The sequence below is a fragment of the Balaenoptera acutorostrata genome, chromosome 9 (assembly GCF_949987535.1).
Source record: "Balaenoptera acutorostrata chromosome 9, mBalAcu1.1, whole genome shotgun sequence".
Taxonomy (NCBI): domain Eukaryota; kingdom Metazoa; phylum Chordata; class Mammalia; order Artiodactyla; family Balaenopteridae; genus Balaenoptera; species Balaenoptera acutorostrata.
This window is the reverse complement of record NC_080072.1, coordinates 3,011,053-3,032,078: the sequence shown is the minus strand read 5'-3', so window position 1 is coordinate 3,032,078 and position 21,026 is coordinate 3,011,053. Positions and strand designations below refer to the sequence as shown.

Below are 21,026 nucleotides of genomic sequence, written 5' to 3'. Positions count from 1 at the left end.
AACCGCATCTGGCTGAGCTGCTCTCCTGTGCCAGGAGCAGGGAACACCCTGAAAGATGGTGGCTTATGCCCCTGAGAAGGTGGGCCCAAGCGGGGAGGGGATGCCCCTAGGGAAGACAGGTAAGGCCTGATAACGACCTGATCCTGGGCAGTTCACCCTGGCTGTACTGCAAAGGGCTACAGAATAAAAAGTACAACTAACTCTACCAGCGGCTCATCAAGGAAAGGCTTGACTGAGGGCAGGATATCTCAGTTGGGTTTTGAAGGATGCATAGGAGTTTTCTAGGGCAAAGAATCTAGGAGGGTTCAATAGCTAGAAGCAAAGTGGGATTACAGAGTGGCTGGAGGGGCCTGGGATGGAGTAGCCATGGAGTGAGCAGGGAAAGGACTTGGGTATAGGCAAAGGCTGGAGATTTCACACAAAAAGATGGAACCATTGCTTTGGATTGGATGGCAGAGAGAGGATAAGCAGAGTGCACACAGCTTAGGGGCCCCCGGCAATCACCCTCATCCATGATTTCCCCTCTGTTCCTCTAGGTGTTGGACCCCCCACCTCTATTTTGCTCAGCTGCTCTGTGGAGTGTCCACACTTCCCCCCTCCAGACCTTAAGATCCTTGAAATCAGAGAAAGAGAAGAATAAAAGAAGAAAGGACAGAGGAGCCCTTACTAGTGATGTCCAGGAACTATCTTGACTTCAGGCACCAAGGAAACTGACACCACCCCCTGCAGCAGTGCCCCAACCCATCTCCGGGGAGCCAGCCCCTTCCCACACCCCTCCATGTGGCCCCCTGCCGACTTCTGGCCTCCCCCTGCCTCTCGGCAGGACCAGAGGCTCTCAGCTTCACTCCCCATGCGGTAGCCCAGTGGTCACACTGCACGGGGTGTGCGCCCCGTCATTTAGGAGGCATGCCTCGCGGCAGGAGTCGCATCCCACCCCCGCTGCTTCCTGAGCACACTGACTCCCAGCTCGCCTTGGTTTTCAGTCCATCTCACACAGAAGACTGTGGGCTTTGTACAAATTGTTCTCATCAAGGCTTCACTTGTGGGTGTGTCCCCAAAAGTAGTGAGAGCAGTGTCCTGAAGAGAGATTTGCATGTTCACAGCATCACTATTCACAACAGCCAAGAGGTGGAGGCGACCCATGTCCCCTGATGGATGAATGGACAAAATGTGGTCCATCCACACCATGGAAGATGACTCAGCCTTAAAAAGGAAGGAAATCCTGTCACAGGCTACAACGTGGATAAACCTTGAGGACATTATGCTCAGTGAAATAAACCAGACACAAAAGGACAAATCCTGTGTGATTCCACTCCCATGAGGTCCCTAGAGGAGTCAAATCCACAGAGACAGAAAGTAGCTGGTGGGGGCCAGGGGCTGGGGAGGGCATGGGGATTGAGTGTTTAATGGGGACAGAGTGTCAGTTTGGGAGGATGGAAAGTTCTGGAGAGGGATGGAGGGGATGGTCATACAATAATGCGAGTGCAGTCAATGCACTGAACTGCATGCTTAAAAGTAGTTAAGACAGTCAAATGTTTGTTATGTTTCACATATTTAGCCACAATTAAAAAGGAATTAAAAAGAAAAAGCCCACTGGGGACATGTTTGTACATGTAGTGATGTAAGGCTTGCCTCTGTTTCATGGTGGTCCTGTTGGGGTCTGGTGGGGCACCATAACTGTCTTGGGGGCTCTGTCAGCCACACCCTTCCCCGTTTCATGGCTCCACCCTGCCCCCCCCCAGTAGAGACCCCCTGTGGGGTACATGTGACACCATAACCGCAGAGTCTGCACCCTCAGCCGTGCGGGTTTCGATGCCCATCTCTGACTGTACCAGCTGTGCCCCAGGACCCTCCTCTCACTTCCTGTGACTCAGTTTTCTTCTCTACAGCAGGGATAACCACTCTCAAAGAAGCAGGTGAGGACCACTCCCCGCTCTGCACTGACTGCGTCTCCCCAGATTCCTATGTTGAAGCCCTAACCTCCCAATGTGACTGTACCTGGAGATGGGTCTTCAGGTGATTAGGTTAAATGAGGTCATGAGGGTGGGGCCCCGATCTGATAGGATTAGTGTCCTTAGAAGAAGAGACACCAGTGCTCTTTCTCTCTCTCCACATGTAAGGACACAGTGAGAGGGGTCGTGCAAACCCAAACCAGGAAGACAACCTTCTCCTGGAACCAAGCAGGCTGGCACCTTGATCTGGGACATCCAGCCAGGACTGTGAGAAATAAACGTCTGCTGTTTAAGCCGCCCCATCTGTGGGACTTTGTGCCAGTAGCTGGAGCTGGACATCCACCTGCAAAGCACTCAGCACAGCCCTGGCCCCGGCGCCCACGTGGTTATGGGGGGTGTGGGGCAGCTGCCCTGCCCACTGACCTGGTTGTAGAGGGCGCAGATGTGCAGGGCGGTGTTCCCCGAGGCGTTCTGGGCCCCCATGTCGGCCCCGTAGAAGAGCAGGTGCTCCAGGTGCTGCACGTGTCCGTACCTGCAGGCCTGAAACGAGAGTCCACGCTGTGAACCGGGAGCTGCCCGGGATGCACTGAGTGCCCCCAGAACCAACGGTGTGGCCAACACAGCCCAGCCCCCATTCTGGACCAGGTCCCACACCTCAGATCCCTGGGGAATCAGGAGAAGGAGCTCGTATTGGGTTTGAGGACTGTGCCCAGCTGTTCGACGGGGGGGTCTGCAAAGGGGCCCCCGTTCCTTCCATTCAGCCCCGATGCCTGGGAAGCCCAGAGAGACCAGGGCATGTCTTTGCCCCTGGCCTCAGCGACCTGCCCCAGGAAATGCAGACCAGGATGCTCTGTCCCAGGCCTTGTTCATCCAAGCTCCCCACCCGGGAGGAGGCGTGAAAACAGCCGGGAGCGGTGCACGGACCCGGCTGTGTCCTGGGAAGAGATCCCGCCTGTCATCCTCAAGGCAAGGGGCAGCCCCACCCTTTTCTGAGCCCTTCTAGGAGGTGATGTGCGATTTATGAGCCAACAGGGCTCTGGGGTCAACCAGATCTGGCCTCGTTTTCCAGAACTTTCACTGAGCCTCTGTCTTCATGTGTAAATGGAAACCCTACTCTTCCCAGGGTTCTCATGAGAGTCAAATGAATAAGGGGCCTGAAAGGACCCCCAGTGACGCTCGGGGCCAGGCCAGCTTCCCCCCACCCCCTGCAGCTCACAGGGAGCAGGGAGGGCCCCGTACTGTGACCAAGTGGGCTGCCGTCCAGGTCCAGCACATGCCGCTCGATGCTGGAGCAACCCTTGACCTTGGGAAGCAAGTCATATCCGACTCACCCCACCCCATCCACCGGCACTTCCTGGGCACCCAGTGATGGGCAGTGCCAAGGGTGTACGACCCACTGTCCCGGGCTTCCCTGGTGACGCAGTGGTTGAGAATCTGCCTGCCAATGCAGGGGACACGGGTTCAAGCCCTGGTCCAGGAAGATCCCACATGCCACAGAGCAACTGGGCCAGTGAGCCACAATTACTGAGCCTGCGCGTCTGGAGCCTGTGCTCCGCAACAAGAGAGGCCGCGATGGTGAGGGGCCCGCGCACCGCGATAAAGAGTGGCCCCTGCTTGCCACAACTAGAGAAAGCCCTCGCACAGAAACGAAGACCCAACACAGCCATAAATAAATAAATAAATAAATAAATAAATAAAAATTAAAAAAAAAAAAAAGTTTAAAAAAAAAAAAAAAAGACCCACTGTCCCTCTGGTGGGGTGACAACCGGATAGGGAGACGTGAAAGGCAGGAAGCGAGGGTTCTGACCCAGAACTGCTCACACCGAGGGTGGGGAGGCACCCGGCAGGGAGACGGCCGGCCAGGCCAGGCCAGGCAGCTGTGGGTGGTCCGGGTTGGGCTGCACGGTAGCCAGAGGAAGAAGCGCTCAGTAATCCTGCCTTTCCGATAACTGAGACAGATTGAGGGGCGTTTCACCTCTGCACAGTCCATGAGAAAGAGCTACACCTCGCCAATTAATAGAGAGGAGAGATGACAGGGAAGACATGGGGACTAGTAATTGGATGAGCTTTAATAAAAACCCTGAGAAACATCCACTTACAACCCCTGTGCTGCCCGTAAAATCATCTCATCCGTTTACAGAGCAGATCGTTACCGAAGATACAGTTGCTTTTCCCTGCCCACCTGCGCCTTCCCTTCTTGTGGCGACAGTGCCTGCCTCTTCCTCCGGGGACCGCCCGACCTCACTCCCAGAGGTCTGGGGGCCTGCCCCACCCCCCATGCCTGCAGTGGACACAGAACATTCTATCTACTGGCCACAGGCGTGGGCTGGGGATGCCCAAGTGACTCTTGCGGGCCTGTGAAGACGAGACTGGAACATTTGTCAGAACCACTGAGAAAATGAAGTTCTCTCTTTCCTCTAAGGTGGCCAGCAAAAAAGCCACAGAAGCCCGGAGCTGCTGGGGCCACCAACGCAGAGGAAGGGAGAAGTGGGAGCTAAAGGAAGGAGAGAGAAAACAAGACACACACACACACACATACACACACACACACAAGGCCAAGCAACAGATGCCCTGTGGACCCCTCTCAGCTACAACTGTGCATGGGTTTTTCAGGACGTAAGCCTAGGCATAATTTTCATTTTCCCCTTAAGCCAGTTTGCGTTGGGATTTTTGTTCCTTAAATTGAAGGAGCCCTGGCTAATCAACTCTCTCCAAAGGACTTCCAGGAGGTAAGACAGTGTTATGGCTTAATTGAATTGTCCTGTAGTCAAAAGCAAAGAGAGCTGCGTTAGCATAAAAAGCATTTTTACAATCACTCCAGATTCACCCTTCCTCTTCCCCTGGTTAATCTGAAATTGTGAGGTTTTACATTACATCATCGGGATGGTGTTCACGTTCTCCCCACCAAGGGTTACAATAGGATCAATGCAAAAAGGTAAAATAGAGCCTTTTACTCTGGGCGGACTGTCAGGGAAAGAATCCCCCTCAAGGGCTTCTTTCTCCAAGCCTATTGTTTGAAAACAAGCGAAACCAGAAAAATCAGACAGGTGCTGAAACAAAAAAATCTCCTGTAATCCCACAGTCTTAAATTCTACCATTCACTTTTTTAAAGGTTCTTCTTTGCATGTCTCTTCTTTTAAACCACCGGCTGTTAGGTGATAGAAGCCTTACTTGCTGAGGAAGCAGCCTGGCAGACGGGGAAGTGTGAAGGGAATCTGAGCAAGGTGCTGGCCAGACCAGTCAGCAGACTGGCTGCATTCAGGGGGGCTGAGCAACAGGTAAATGAATGAAGGAAAATGGGAGCAGGTTTCCCACTGTCAAAGAAAGGGAGTTACTAATCCGGTGCAGGAGAAAACCAGAATAAACTCTGTGGTACTGGACAGGAAAAAGAGGTATCAGTATAAGCACATGGTTTTCAATATAGAGAAAAGCAAAAAAGTAAATGTGTGCACACGTGGACGTGCGAGGACGTGTGTCCCTAACTCCCCCTCCTGAGAGGGGCTGGGATCAGCAGTGAGCACACTTAATACTCGGATCTTGGGTTCTAAATACCACTCTATACAGTAAGTCCCCCTACACATGAACAAGTTCAGTTCTGAGAGGGCATTCGTAAGTCCAATTTGTTCGTAAGTCCAACAAAGTTAGCCTAGGTTGCAGATAACGCCAGACACGGGAACTAATTTACGTGACTGGACATGCGAACACACATTCTCATCTTTGAAAGCTCGCAACTTGAAGGTTCGTATGTAAGGGACTTACTGAACTCAAAAGAACCAGGGCTTCTTACAGAGATGGCCGATTCCAGGGCTGAGGCAGGAAAAGGATGAGATGAGCTTGGAATACCTTGTTGAGCCAGAAGGAAAGGAAGTGCTCAAGAAAGGATGGGGGTGTGTCCACAGGACACACAGGCCATCTTGATGGGGCTCCCTGGACCCAAAGTGGGACAACATTAACAGATGGTTACCTGTTGAATAAATAGAAATCCACGAAACCACCTTGCTACAAATAAGTGAGTAAATAAACAAGAGAAAGCTCTTCCTGATAACAGAAAGCCAACTAATTAGTGTGAGAAGCAAGGATGGGAGTAGAAAATCTCCATTTAGCAATTAATTACTTAATTCAGACAAGAAATACCATTGGGTGCTAAAACTAGCAGGTGAGAGGGAGTTGAGAAAAGGGGTTTTCTAAAATAGTCTAAAGATCCCTCAAAATACTAACATCAAAAGGAAGAGAAAACTATGGTGGAGAACCTGGCAGATTCCCCGTGATCAGGGGGTCAGAGTGAACATCACCAATAACAGCAAATGGTCACCACTTGCCACGTAACAGCACTGCCAGAAACACACGTCCCTTCCATGATATTCCTGCAAAAATGCACAACTTGCATCTCATCACGAGGAAACACTGAGCAAACCCAAATTGGGAGACAGTCTCCAAAATGACTACCCCATAATCTTCCAAAGAGTCCCTTGAGAGAATCTAGGGAAGACTGATGAAGTCTTCCAGATGGAAGGGCTCCTGCAGGATCCCGGACTGGATCCTTTTACTGTAATGGGCATTATTGGGACAATGGGAAAAACTCAAATGTGGTCTCTGAATGAAGAGAATACGGGAGTTCTCTGTATTGCTTTTGCAACTCCTCTTAAAGTTTGAAATTAAATACTCATTCACAGTTAAAAAAAAAAAAAAAGAAAAAGAAATTAGTGCTTACTTGACATAAGGACCTCAAAGCTTATCAAAGTAAGAATTTATCGTCCCCCAAGATAAGCCGTGCTAACCCTTTGCCCTTTTTTTGAAAAGGGTGTTGTCCTCTCTGGCCCATGGGAGACAGATTAAAATGATTGACAGAGGTCAGAGAGTAACTAGAATGTAAAACAAAACAGCACCTCTTACACTCACATTGCTTACCCATTTTTTTCTTGAGATGCTTTATGGAAAATGCATGTATGTGTGGGGCTCCACCCCACATCTCCTGCCTGCAAATCTCCCGGGCACGAGTATTTGGAGTAGACGCCCCACAAGATTTGGGATTTGGGATTCACCCACCTGTGCTGAGCGTCCCCCCTAAACACATAATTTGGTGTAAATTAGGGAAAAGAGTGCTCCTTCCTTCAAGCACTTCACTGCCACCTGCTGGACACCTGTTGTGATAAATCTACAAGCCTAAATTTTCAGCAAGCGTAATAGTGCCCCCTGGGGTTGTGCAATGCAATTGGAGCAATGCGGAGTTCACTGCATTGCAAATGCTTCTGCTTGGTTCAGTGCCACAAGCAAAATTATTTAAGTCCACACCACACTTAGGCTTTTCTCCTATAATATGTACTTTATAAGACAAGCTGCAGATATGACAGCAGAACAGTTAGCATGCAGTAAGCACCCACACAGAGAGACCCAGGACCACACCCTGCTGCGAGCACCATGAGGGAACCTCCCCAGGGGCCTGTCCCTTACTGTGGGGTCAGGGGACGCGCCGAGGACTTGGAGCCCAGGGCTGAGGGTGAGCAGGGGTGAGCTCAGGGAGGAAGAGGGGCAGGAGGGAGCAGTGGCCAAAAACTGTAATTTCCTTAAAGTTAAAACTCCGGGGCTTCCCTGGTGGCGCAGTGGTTGAGAGTCTGCCTGCCAATGCAGGGGACGCAGGTTCGAGCCCTGGTCTGGGAAGATCCCACATGCCGCGGAGCAACTAAGCCCGTGAGCCACGACTACTGAGCCTGCGCGTCTGGAGCCCGTGCTCCGCAATGGGAGAGGCCGCGACAGTGAGTGGCCCCCGCTCTCCGCAACTGGAGAAAGCCCTCGCACAGAAACGAAGACCCAACACACCCAAAAAATAAATAAATAAATAAATTTATTTTAAAAAAAAAACTCCTCACTTGAAAATGATAAATAATAAATAGCAACCAATAACAAAGTTAAGGCCAAATGATAAAACATCCTTTACAGAATCATTGCAGGAATCAAATGAGACCCGTGTGAAGGCCTGTGAGTAAATTGGTTAAGTGCTCTCTGACTGCCCAGTATCATTCCTCACAGACAAAACCAGACATGGCCTGACGAAAATGATAAGGATGACAGTGATGGGGGCATGGCCAGATGATAAGGACCATGATGGTGATGGGGGCGTGGCCAGATGATAATGACCATTATGGTGATGGGGGCATGGTCAGATGATAAGGACCATGATGGTGATGATGCGGGCATGACCAGATGAGAATGATGGTGATGATGGTGATGATGGGGGCGTGGCCAGATGATAATGCTGACAATGACGGTGATGATGGGCGCGTGGCCAGCACTTATTGAGCACTTACTAGATGCCAGGCGCTATAGTCAATGCATCATTTAACTGTCTTGAGAGCTCTATGAATTGTTACTCAGCCAGCTTTAGAGATTAGCAAAGAAGCTCAGAGAAGGTAAGCCACTTGCTCAGGTGACCCAGGCCATGTTGAGGGGGTTTTGCAATCCCAGCCCAGAATATACACTACTGACAGCACGAGGAGGAAATCTCACTTATCCTCCAAATGGAATCGACAGAATCAGGGAAGGAGGAAGGGAGCGAGACTCCCCATGTGGGCCAGTCCTGTGGGCATAGCTGCCCACGAAGGTGTGTGGAAACACGAGACAAAGCAGCTGTCCTCTCACTGGGGACGGTGTCCTCTTCAGGAACCTTGGCTTCACCAGCAACTCTTCCTCAAGTCCTGAGACAGCCAAGCCCCCCTCCCTCAGGTCGGAGCTAGGTGCCGGGCACTGCCCCGGTGGATGTGAAAGTACTTAGCAACTAAAACCTTCAGTGAAGCCCCCGTAATCTGGCCCACCATGTTCTGGGAATGCATTTGGGTGTGTTTTTTTTTTTTTAAGTTTTTTTTTTTTTTTAAATTTTATTTATTTATTTTTGGCTGTGTTGGGCCTTCGTTTCTGTGCAAGGGCTTTCTCTAGTTGCGGCGAGCGGGGGCCACTCCTCATCGCGGTGCGCAGGCCTCTCACTGTCGCGGCCTCTCCCGTTGCGGAGCACAGGCTCCAGACGCGCAGGCTCAGTAATTGTGGCTCACGGGCCTAGTTGCTCCGCGGCATGTGGGATCCTCCCGGTCCAGGGCTCGAACCCGTGTCCCCTGCATTGGCAGGCAGATTCTCAACCACTGCGCCACCAGGGAAGCCCCATTTGGGTGTTTTTTACTTCCTTCCTTAAGTTTCTTCGTAGTTTTAAAGACTTTCATGTTGAGCAGATATTTCTTTTGTAATGAAAAAAATTAGAGTAACCTGAATAACAGGTTGAAAGATGGTTTGCAGACAGTTCAAAAAAGTTCTCTTCCAAAGTCAGCATTCAGGGGACGGGCGTCCCCAGTCGCGGGGCCTGGGGGCTGGATGTGAAGACCTTCCTTTGCAATTAAACACCTGCCCCGGGCAATGCCCCGGAAAGCCAAGCAAGCCTTCTGCAACACCTGTGAGCAGGTCAGGCTGAGGGCACTCAGGTGCCCTGGAAGGATGGGGAGCCAGCCGGCTGGGAAGGAGCTGTCGGCTGCCATGCAGAGGGAGTTGTGGACCCCAGAAGTCCAAGGTGCTTCTCCAAGAGAGCAGTGCCAGAATCAGTCCAGCTAGGCAATGCAAACCCACCTGCCCTCTACTTCCTTCTGCCACAAGTGCCTTGTCATTAGAGGGGTGGCTTCTGTCTGAGAGCCCTGGAGGCCGGAAAAAGAACCAGGCTTCTGGCCGGGAGCCGCGCTGGGAGCCTCGGGCAGGTCACTCACCCTCTCTGGGCCCGGCTAACTCAGAGACCAGCGAGGGTGTCTGCGAGGGCTGCTGGAGGGGTGTGAAAAGATGGTGAGGACAGCGTCTGCTGGGTGAACGTGAGCCCTGACGGAGGATGATAATCTGGGGGCGGGGGGACGGCAGTGTGCGAGGTTCCTCGCTGAGCACCCTGCACGATCCCCTCCTGACGGTCATGGCGGAGCAGGTGAAGACAGCAGCTTGGATCACGCAGGTGCTTCCGCAGGACTTGCGTGAAAAAGAAACCCGCCACTAGAGGGCGGTGGACGCACCCTGACGGGTGACGCGGGGGGCGGAGCAGGATGGGACAACCGGGCTCAAGGCCTCCAAGCTCCAAAGGCGTTGCCGGGGGGCGGGGACCCCGGAGGTTGGGTGGCTCTGGCGCTGGATGCTCGGAATCCACGCAGGGGGTGTCAGGGGCTGGAACCACGGCAGGGAGCCGGCACCGAAGAAAGTGACCCCCACTGCCCCAACACACACGGTCACCCTCCGTCTCAGGGCAGCCGTCCCAGGAGACAAGCGAGATGCCCACGACTGTCACCTGCATTCGATGAGGGAGTCAGACTCAGTGTGAGGCCAACCCAGCACGGAGTGGGGTGAAATATTAGCCTGGTTGAGGGGGGAGGGGAGAACAGGTAGGAAGGGGGGCGAGGGGAGGAGACAAGAGAGCCCAAAGGGCTCTCCAAGGTCTCTCCAAGGTCGTCGGGGCACGGAGCCCCCCTGCTGAGGGGTCACTCAGCTGGATTGGGGCTGAACGCACTCCGTTGCCTTGTGTTCTGTGTTTCTGATGCTCTGGCATCAGGGGTCTTGCTGGCTGCTCCCCTAAAGGGGCTGCCCTGCCAGGAAGAGCTGATTCCCGGAGATGGAAAAGGACTCAGCCATGAGCACAGCTTCCAAATACAAACCACCATGCAGAGTCCTCACCTGACCCCTTCTCTATGGGGCCCTCACACTCAGGGCCCCTCAGCCCGTCCTAAGCACCCAGGGCAGGTCCCAGACAACAGGCGGCCCCTCAGCCCGTCCTAAGCACCCAGGGCAGGTCCCAGACAACAGGTGGCCCCTCAGCCCGTCCTAAGCACCCAGGGCAGGTCCCAGACAACAGGCGGCCCCTCAGCCCGTCCTAAGCACCCAGGGCAGGTCCCAGACAACAGGCAGCCCCTCAGCCCGTCCTAAGCACCCAGGGCAGGTCCCAGACAACAGGCAGCCCCTCAGCCCATCCTAAGCACCCAGGGCAGGTCCCAGACAACAGGGCAGCCCCTGTGCCCCAGGGCCACTGAGGTCACTCAGCCTGCCTTGTCCTGCCTCACCTGTTCCTTCCCTTGAAAACCACAGTAAAGGCTCTGCGCACACACCCCCCTCTGCCTTCCCTGCGTGGTGGGCTGTGCCCCTCTTCTCGGGGTCAGTAACAAACCATTCTCGCTGGCAGGTATCTCCTGATGGGTTGGCCTCACCAGGCCTGAATAGTAGAAAAACCTACATTTAACAGAGGGGCTTAGGAGCAGATGCCTGGCATATGGAAATACAGGGTCCTTGGGGATTCATCCAAAAGGTGCCGATAAAGCTCCCATCTGTGCCAGTGAAGGCCTGAGGTCTGTCCCATCATCTGGGGCACCGTCCCCGTGCCCAGTATGGTCCAGGGCCCACTGCCCGGGGGACTCGGACACTGCCCCAGTGCCGTGACTGCTTGGGGCAAATGCTCTCCCTGCATCCCTCACGAATCCCACATTTAAGGACAGTCTACTCTGAATTCACATCTTTGAGTTCAAAAAGAACTCTGCAAAACAACAAAAGTAATATGTCTAAAGGGTGGATAAATCTAGGGAAAAAAAGAATGTAGGCGTTTTCAGGTAGGATGGTTTGGTTCCCAGGTCGTATACACATTTGGCCCGTCACGTCCTGGGAGGGCTCAGGCGTTCAAGGAAACCCGGAGTTAAACGTCTCTGTTCTGTGGACGCTCCTTTCCCAATGATGGCGGGGGCGGGGCGGGGTGGGCTGCCCTCAGACACATCACTAAACGGGACATCAGGTGTGGAGCTGACCTGGCCCAGCTCTTCCTTCGGACCGGCTAGGGGGATGGGCCCAGGGGGACGCCCCACGTGACCCTGTCTTCTTAGATTCACAGCTTGGCCTGCTACCCAGGACCAACAGCCCTTGTGCAGAGACCCTGAGGGTCACGAGGAGGACATGGGGCTCCTGCGCTCAGGTGGCCTCCCCTCCTCACCCGGGTCCCCCTGGTCCTGCACCTCCTCCTTCCACGCAGGTCACCCGGGGGGTTGAATGGCCCCCCAGGGCTGCTCACGCCGACAGAGCTAGGACCCCCCTTGGGAGTTGCCAGCGGAGCCTGAAACTCTCCCCTTTCACACCCTCAACGGGTCCACGTGTGACGATGGGCTTGGCCTTTTAAAGGGCACCGCGGAGCTGATGGCCAAGTGCAGCTGTGAGCGGAGATGAGGAGAGGGACCGGGCACTGCCCACACCTTGGGGACCCCCGTCCTGCCCCAGCCTGGTCACCGTGTGAGCCATCCTGGGGAGACGTGAAGCACTGCCGGGCCTACTCCACATGTGCGCACAGACGTGTGTGTGTGCGTGTGAGCATGTGTGGGTCTGTAATCTTTGTTCACATCAATTTGTCTCGCTGTCCCCGCCCCCGCCACAGGGACGTAAGACACACAGGACTGGGTGTTTCTGTTCACCGCCGGGTTCGGTGTCCAGGACACTGAGCGGGCCTGGCAGGTGACACGCGTGCCAGTGGGTGGGCGTGGGCCTGCGGGGTGGCTGCAACGCCCGGGGCTTTGGCTAAGCGGCTCACGGTGGCCGCCTGGCACCCGAACACCACGGAGCGTGAGCAGTTATGGGCCTAGGCCCCAGGCCCAGCGGGGTCTCCAGCACTCATTTGCTTTGCTGAGTTAAAGGAGGCAGATCCCTGGAGCACGGCCCATTCCTGGGGCGGGGGGGTCAGACACCCCCCAATCGGCAAGGCCGCCAGTCGAGGTGGCCGCTGGTGGAGGCGCCCTGAGCCTCTGCCCCTGCCCTTCAGCTCTGCCCTCCGCCCCCAGCCTCTCAGGCCCTTTGCGGCCTCGCTCCCCGCACAACTGACCCTTCCATCCGCCGAGAGGCACGCGTGCCTCCTCTCAGGCTGAGCGACATCCCCGCAGGGCCCACACCTCCCCTGGGAACGCGGTGGCTTCATAGGACGAATCTGAACCCAAACAAAGACAGCATCACAGAACTTGAGATCTGCCGAGCAGGAAACCTCGGGGACGCAGTCTTCACTCCACCCAAGCCCTCCTGCTCCGTTTCCACGTCTCCGGAAGGATGCAAGCTGGTGCGACGCTGAGACCCTCAGCGGGAGACTCACATCCCTACTCCTTTGCCTCTGCCAGGCCCAGGGGGCACCTTTGGTGCCCGGGTGTGTGAGGGCAGGCCCACCCCATCTGTCCAGGCTGGCAGTGCCCGCTGGGAGCTCCACTGCCGGGACCACGGCCTCCAGCCTGATGCTCAGAGGCCACGTGACAACCCCGCTGGGGGAGGGGCAACTCCTCCCAGCACCTCCTTCAGTGAAGCCCTGGAGACCTGGGACCGGTCACTGGCAAGGTCCACGCTGGGCCCTCCATCCCCCGCGTCCCCTGAGCAGCTAACCCCCCACCCCCCGCACGGAAGAAGCCAACAGTACTGACGCCATCCACTGCCCAGCACCACTGTGGGCGACAAACAGAGCAACGCGGGCTCTGGGGTTGTGCGCAGCCTTGGTGGGGGAGCTGGGGGCCCAGGACGTGACACTCCAGGCAGAAGCAACTGCTTCAGCCAAGAGGCCAAGGCAGGAAGGATGGACTTATCTGGAAAACGTTGGGTCTTGCTAACATTCCGTCCTTTCTATGGCCCGAAGGTGTGGGAGGCCCTGCTGATGCCCACTTTACAGATGAGCAAACAGAGGCCCAGCGGGCAGGCAGGCATCACTGCTCCTCCGAGGTCCCGCCCAGGGTGTGGGCTCCAGGGGGTCCTGTGAGCAGCTTCGCAGAAGTTCCCCCTCCCCCGGCCCAGCCCCGTCACACCACAGGACGGAACTGGATGCTTCTTCAGGCTGCGGGGATGCTGATGAACCGGAACTGAGCACTAGAAAGGCCAGGCGGGGGTGGGGTGGGGTGGGGTGGGATGGGGTGGGCCCACCTGGGCCCACCCGCTGCATCTCAGCAGCCGGGTCCCCTGACCACAGTGGGCGGGTGCGTGACCCTGCTCAGATGAGCAGGTGTGTAAGGTGACGGCGGTGGAGGGAAACAGGCAGCCTGAGAAGCAGTGAAATTCACTGCACCATAAAGGCCGAGCGAGAGAACATCAGAGCCTCTTCCTTGACGTCCGGGACGGCCTCTCCCCCTGACCTCTTGTGCGGATACTCCCCCTCTGCTTTCCCAAACCCACTATCCACCCTTCTCCGCCCGGAGACCCTGACCTCCAGGCCTGCACCACTAGCCTCCGTGATTGGCCTGCTCTGGCGGGGCTCAGCCAATGGGAGGACGGGAGGGTGGAGCCGCCGTGGTACTTCTTCCCCGCATCCCTCCGCGACACGGCTCCCGCGGGGCGCTCTCCTCCTCGGCCCGCTGTCCCTGCTTCCGGGGACACAGCGTCTCCTCTCCTTGCCCTCGGTCCACTAAAGACTCTTCATCGGAGCCACCAGGTGGATCTGCTTCTGCCACGACTACAGCCGACATTCCCCCCAACTCCACGGCTGCAGGTGGGATCTGGGAAACGTGCGCCTCATCCACGGAAATCGGGCCCTGTGCTGGGTCACCTGTGCTCAGAAAGCACCTGCACGCTCTACCGGGGCACCCGCGGCTCCTACGGAGGGGGCGTTCACCCAGCACCCCAGCCCCGCCTGTCAGGATGGCCGGTGAGGGGCGAGCCCCACGCACCTGGTGGATCTCGTGCCAGCCGTTCTCGTCCTGGCAGCTCACGGCCGCGTGCTCGTGGAGCAACAGCTCGCAACAGCAGGGGTCGCCCCCGACCACCGCCGTGTGATACAGCGGCGTGAGGCCGTAGCTGTCCTTGTAATCCGGGGACGCTCCAAGCTCCAACAGCGTCTGAAAAACACACCGCCGTGTGGCCACTGGTCTCACAGCCCCCTTCACGGGGGTGAATCGATCAAGAAGGAAGAGGAAGGTCACGCTCCCCCAGGCCAGGGTGACGGAGCCCTCGGTTCCCGAGCTTTTCCCGGCCTCCCGGAGTTAAGGAGGCCCCAACTTAGACAACGAAGTTTCTGGCCCTGAAGGAGCACTTGGTGCCAGGCACGCACACGTGCTTACACATGCGGGAGGTGGGGAGGCCTTCTGCACACGTGGCCCTCTGGGCGCTACCTGCTTGAGCCCGGCCGATCCCTGTGGACCAGCGGACAGCAATGAGGGGAGGGTGACATTTGCAGGTAAAAGCTGTACTACTGAACCTAAAAGTCCAGTGTAAACCATCTCCGTGTGCTTCCTGCAGCTGGCAAAACTAGCAAGCATTGTCACGAACACTTGACTTCCGAGGAAGCCAGCTGGTGAGTGTGCAGCTGCTATGCAGTTAAGAAGTCTACTTTACAGAAAGGCACCGTCTTGGGGGTCGTCACCCCACAGCAGTGGGTCCCCTCCCCTCCTCGCCGGGGCCCTGATAGAGCATGGGCTGGGGGCATGCGCCCTGTGTCCGCAGGCACAGAGCCAGGGCCAGTAGAGCATGCTCAGAGAACAGTGAGGGGAGGAAGACGGGGGGTGAGGTCCGCACCCCGCCCCCCCGGCATCAGCTTCCAATGTCTGGGGCGGCTCTGGCAGCAGTGAGGCTGGCTCGGTGGCAGAGGGCTGGCTTTGCAGCCCCCCTCCCATGGAGGGAGGTGGGTTTGAGCTGAAAATACGAGCCCTTTGGCGGAATCAGAAGGGGAAAGATAACTTTCTGTGAACAGCAGATTCTATAATAAAAGCAACCACACCAAGGAGGGGGGGGAGGAGGGCCAGACCACACTTCTGAGCTCTAGTTGGACACAATTTGGGGTCACCGCAGGTGGCTGTCGTGGGATGGGGAGTGGGGCAGGGCGTACCCAGGGGATCAGAGGAGGGGGCGTCACCGTGTGAGACGGGCCCCGCCTGTACCTTCAGGGCCAGCAGGCTCCTGGTGCGGGCGGCTTTGTGCAGGGCCGTCATCCCATCTTTGGCGCGGAAGTCCAGGTGGGCCCCGCCGTTTCGGAGAGCTTTGATCACCTCCACGGGGTCGTCCAGCTGCGTGGCTAAGGTCAGGGGAGTCTCTAGGGGCCCAAACACATGCACGTTAGAACCAGCACTTGGGGAAAAGGTGCCAAGTCACATGACCCCCTTAACCAAGTTCAAACGTCCCAAAGTGAGCTTGACAGACTGACCCGCCAGGGCATTACGGCTCCCACCCACCTGCCGACCCCAAACGTCCGTGCACTTAGCATGGCTCTGGCAACCCTAGTGACGACGGCGGTGACTCTCGGGGTCACGGGCAAATCAAAACAGGGGCAGAGGCGGGGTTCCACATCATCGCCTTGTGGGCTCTGAGTTCGAGAAGCCGCCCCGGCCTCTGCCCTCGGTACACAGAATCCCGCAGCCCCAGCCGACGCTGCCCTGCAGGAGGAGCGGTCAGTCAGGGCTGCAGTTAAAGACTGGAAAGGCAGAGGCCCGCCTTTTTTCATTTCAGTTTCACAGCATCTACGGATATCTTAGTAGATGCCAGGGATTGAGCTGCAGGGAAACAAACAGGGTCGTGCCCTGCGGGGGTCTCCATCTGGGAGAGCAGAGAGACCCCGACAGTCATCATGATGGGACCGGACCAACGCAAGGAAGGACCAACATACGAAGTGGGGCAGAAGCCCAGGGGACCGAAGGCTGAAACCCGCCTTTGTGGCGACGAGGGTCAGGAAGGGGTCCCCACATCCTGTGCAGGTGGACCAGTGTGCAGGTGGCCACGGCCCAGCATGTCAGTCTCTGTTATCATACATCCCTCCTCAGTGACCCTCAGGTGCCCGCCATCGCCACCGCCAAGCAGAGTGCATGACTCTGATGTGGTTAATTTGAGAGGCTCTTACGTTACAGAAAAGTGCAAAGAGTAACACGACAACATGCAGGTTCCCGTGGCCCAAAACACTAATAGTTAATAAGGAATCGTTCTGTCCTCAAGCACGTTTTGAGAGTAAAAGGACTGGGGCATCTTCCATGGGCTGGAATGCCCTTCTAACCGCCTGTCACTGACACATCATCACATCACCATCCATCCGCAGAAAAGGCAACTTCATCACGAATCTAGATTGACGACTCCCATCTATTTTCAGTTACAACAATTATTTATCCATAAATGGGTATTGTTTGGAGGGCTCTTAAAATTCACCGTTGGAATCCCTCTGTACCTTGATTTTTCGTGGTGAGTCTTGTGGGCTTACCCCGCTCGTTGAAACTCATCTGCAGTGGGTAGACACACCCTAGAGCATGTGTAAAGTGCAACTTATGCATTCTCTCCCAAGGGCAGTGGTATGATGCTCACGAATGCCACTGACACATCCCTGCTGCATACCCACGAGAGGCACCTTCTCACGCGGGGGTTTTTGAAAATTAGGAGTTTTGGGACTTCCCTGGCAGTCCAGTGGTTAAGACTCCACGCTCCCAATGCAGGGGGCCCGGATTCAACCCCTGGTCGGGAAACTAAGATCCCACATACCGCAACTAAGAGCTCGCATGCCGCAACTACCGAGCCCGCACCCTCTAGAACCCACGCGCCACAACTGGAGAAGCCCACGTGCTGCAACGAAGACCCGGCGCAGCCTAAATAATATAATTAATTAATCAATTAATGACAAATAAAAATAGTTTTCTGGGACAGCTAGGGGACCCTGGTGACAGTGGGAATGTGCCCTCACAGAAAACATCCGCAAGGCAAGGAAAGCGTGACATGGTGAGGGGTGTTTGGGAATCCAGACCATCTGGGAAACAGGGGCAGAGATGTGGAAACGGGGCAGACGTGCAGAGAGAGGCACACTCAGAGAGAGACAGCAGCAATCGAGGGTCTGGGTTCCTTGCAGGGAAAAGACATCGCAGGAGGGTGGTGGGCGAGGGGTGATCTGGGAGGGGCGTAAAGGACAGGGCCGTCGGGAGCTGCCAGCAACTACCCTCCAAAGTCAAGTCTCTTAGAGCAGCTCTAAGTTTGAGGTCATCGCACATTCGGGATGACGGCACCTAGGGCAAGGTCAACCTTCCAAACGAATCGGGTTTTTCTTTCTTATTTGGCTGTCTGCACGTGGCCAAAGGAAAAGCTAGGCGGTCCAAAGGAGAATTTTTTTTGTTTATACGGCACTATTTTCATAGCTGACGGCATCAAGGTCATTTTACAATGAGAGCACTGTCTCAGAGGGAGGCATCGGCAAATGGTAAAATTCCAAATCACAGACCCCTGTGGCCCGGCCGGGCAGACAGCGCTGGGCACGTAAGCAGGTGGCGAGAACTAGACACCCGTCGGTGGCTGTGCGTCTCCTGTACGAGCTGGGACCTCCAGCCCGTGGACGCCATCCAGGGACATGGAGTGACACGTGGCAGCATCTCGAGGGTTCCAGAGACCCTCCTTGAATGACACTGCAGACCTGCCACGTTCAGACCCGGCCAGGACCCACGCTGGCGAGGTCAGGGGGGCCCCCAGCTTAGACCTCACGTTCAGGAAGGTTCAGGAAGGGGGCGTCCATTGAGACCCCACATGGGCGGCTGGGACCACCAAGAAGATACTCGTCAATCAGCTGCTGCACTGTCTGTATAACCGGGTCACATGGGATCCCTCCTCCAATGCACCTGGGAACGGCAGTTCCCCGACACCATAGTGCTTTGAACATTTTTCTGGTTTTGCGTTTCGAAATTTTCTAAGTTTTAAAAAAAATACACAGGAACCTCTGCAAATATAACCGCAACAGGGGACCGAGGTCTCTCATCTTTGGAGGTGACTCTGAAGACAGAACTCCCTCCAACCTAGAAACTGCCTGCTGGCATTTTGGCTCCGGGAATGACAAGGTCGTGCTTCGAAGGGAAGGTTTTCGGGTGGGCACGAGGAGGGAGGCGCCTATGAGCACAGCAGCAGGACGCCAGCTCCACGGCTTGCGGTCTGTCTGGGTGTGGGGGGAGACCCGGGCAGGAGACTGTGCAGGCACAGGACAGCCGCCGACCCCTGCAGCACCAGCCTGGGTGCAGGGGTGCATCCGGGGGCCTCAGAAGGACCCGGGGACCACAGCCTGGTGAGGACCTCCCGCAGAGCCAGCACAGCCCAGCTCTGCTCCCGAAAGGCTGGGTGGCCTCCAGCAGGTGTCCCAAACTCTCTGGGCCTCAGTTTCCACACCTATATGGTCAGGGTAAAAGCAGGACCTGCACTTCGTGGGGCTCTGTGAGGATCGAATGTCACGTCTGATGCTGGAACAGTGCCCAGCCCACAGTCAGAGTCTCTCCAGGGGATTCAGCTAGAGATGGGCTTTATTTTCTTCATTATGGTTTTTTTCCTGTATTTTTAAAAGCCTGTGCAATGCCTTTATTATGTTATAATCATAAAAGTGATTTCTAAAATAAACTGTGAAGCCAATGCTTATTCTCACCTTCGCCCTCCCCCTGGACAGGCACAACCCCTCGTGACTGTCTTTCTTTTCTCAGCAAGAGATGGTCTTGGTGCCCCCAGGATGCAGACCAGATGAAATATGCATTCACAGGCCTACTAAGTGCTCTGCCCTGTGCTGGGGATGGTGGCTGTTCTGGGGCGGGGGGAACCAGGCATATCTCCTCGAGCTATTATAAGACAGATGGACACACAGACACATAGATAGGTAGGTGGATGGGTGGGTGGGTAGATGTGAGGGAGGGAGAGGGAGTGAGGGAGGGAGGGAGGGGTAAAGAAGGGTAGATAGATGGATACACAGACAGAGATGCATACATGCACACAGACGGTTAAAAATGAGTTGAACAACACAACACAAGATTAATATTTGATCTCAAGGTTGTCCGAGGGAGCGCAAACAGTACACTCAATTTATCTTTGTAAATAATTAACCCATTACTGAATATAAGACCCGTTACTGAATTATTCCTAATGGAGAGATTACACCCACCCCATTCCCTGTACCCATTTGCCTCATGCAAAACGACACAGGTGGGAAAAGCCTGGCCTTGGGGCCGGAACCTTCAAGTTCGAGTCTGGGCTCAGCTGTGACTTTGACAGAAGCCTTGAACCCCACAGGGACCTCAGCCACACCTCAAAATTCCCAAGGACCAGTGAGAGGAAAGGCGAGATTCGGGGATTCCTTCCTCATTACCTAGAACAGCAGTTCTCAGACTTTGGCATGTGTGAGAATCACCCAAAGAGCTGGTTAATACAAAGCCTACTGGCTCCATTCCCAGAAATGTTTCCACAGGACTGGAGGGCTGAGAATCTGCATCTCTGAGAGCGACACTGGAGGCCCAAGGGGTGCACTTTGCTAGAGGACAGCTTCACAGACTTGACTGCACGGTGACATCACGTGCTCCCACCCCCCAGACACTAACTGAATCGGTGTGGTGCAGGACCCGAGTGTTAGGATACGTACAACTTCCCAAAGTGGTTTTTAACGTGCAGCTGAGTTTGAGACCCTGTGCTCTAAACACCTGCTAATCCAAATGTGCTCCATGGGTAGCAGCACGTGGGCATGACCAGGAACTGGTTAGAAACGCAAAATCTCTGGTCCCACTCCAGATCTACAGAATCAGAACGGACTTTTAACAAGATTGCCAGGTAACTCATAGACATCAAGTCTGAGATGCATGGACCTAGACCACAGCTCTCCCACTTTATCACGTATGTGATCCATAAACAAGCAAACCAAGAAAATTGGTGCTATGTCCTCCATACGGATTTATCCCTTTATTTATAAGTCATACATGACCATGGGAAAAAGAACAGTCTTTTAAACAAGTGGTGCTGGGTCCACTGGATTTCCACATGCAAAGGAATGAAGTCAGAGCTCTACCTCACACCATATACAAAACTTATCAAAATGAATCACAGACCTAAATGTAAAAGCTAAAACTATAAAACTCATAGACAAGAACTCAGGATTAAATCCTTGTGACCTTGGGTTAGGCAATGTTTTTAGATATGACACCCAAAGCACAAGCAACAAAAGAAAAAATAGATCAATTAGACGTTGCCAAAATTAAAAACTTTTCTGCATCAAAGTACACTATCAAGAAAGTGGAAAGACAACCCACAGACTGGGAGACAATATGTGCAAATCATATATCTGATAAGGAACCTGTACCCAGAATATATAAAGAACTCTTATAA

At 54.9% G+C, this 21,026-nt stretch overlaps 1 protein-coding gene across 4 annotated transcripts in view; it reads right to left on the bottom strand.

The window, feature by feature from the left end:
• SHANK2 (SH3 and multiple ankyrin repeat domains 2) overlaps nucleotides 1–21,026 on the bottom strand; it is a 473,760-nt gene that overhangs the window by 325,189 nt on the left and 127,545 nt on the right. For all 4 annotated transcript variants that reach the window (XM_057553698.1, XM_057553701.1, XM_057553700.1 and 1 more), the window contains exons 7-9: nucleotides 15,824–15,975; nucleotides 14,618–14,785; nucleotides 2,376–2,492 (exon numbers count right to left, since the gene is read on the bottom strand). In XM_057553698.1, the coding sequence (XP_057409681.1) occupies nucleotides 2,376–2,492; nucleotides 14,618–14,785; nucleotides 15,824–15,975 (437 nt within the window). The remainder of the gene's footprint in view (nucleotides 1–2,375; nucleotides 2,493–14,617; nucleotides 14,786–15,823; nucleotides 15,976–21,026) is intronic.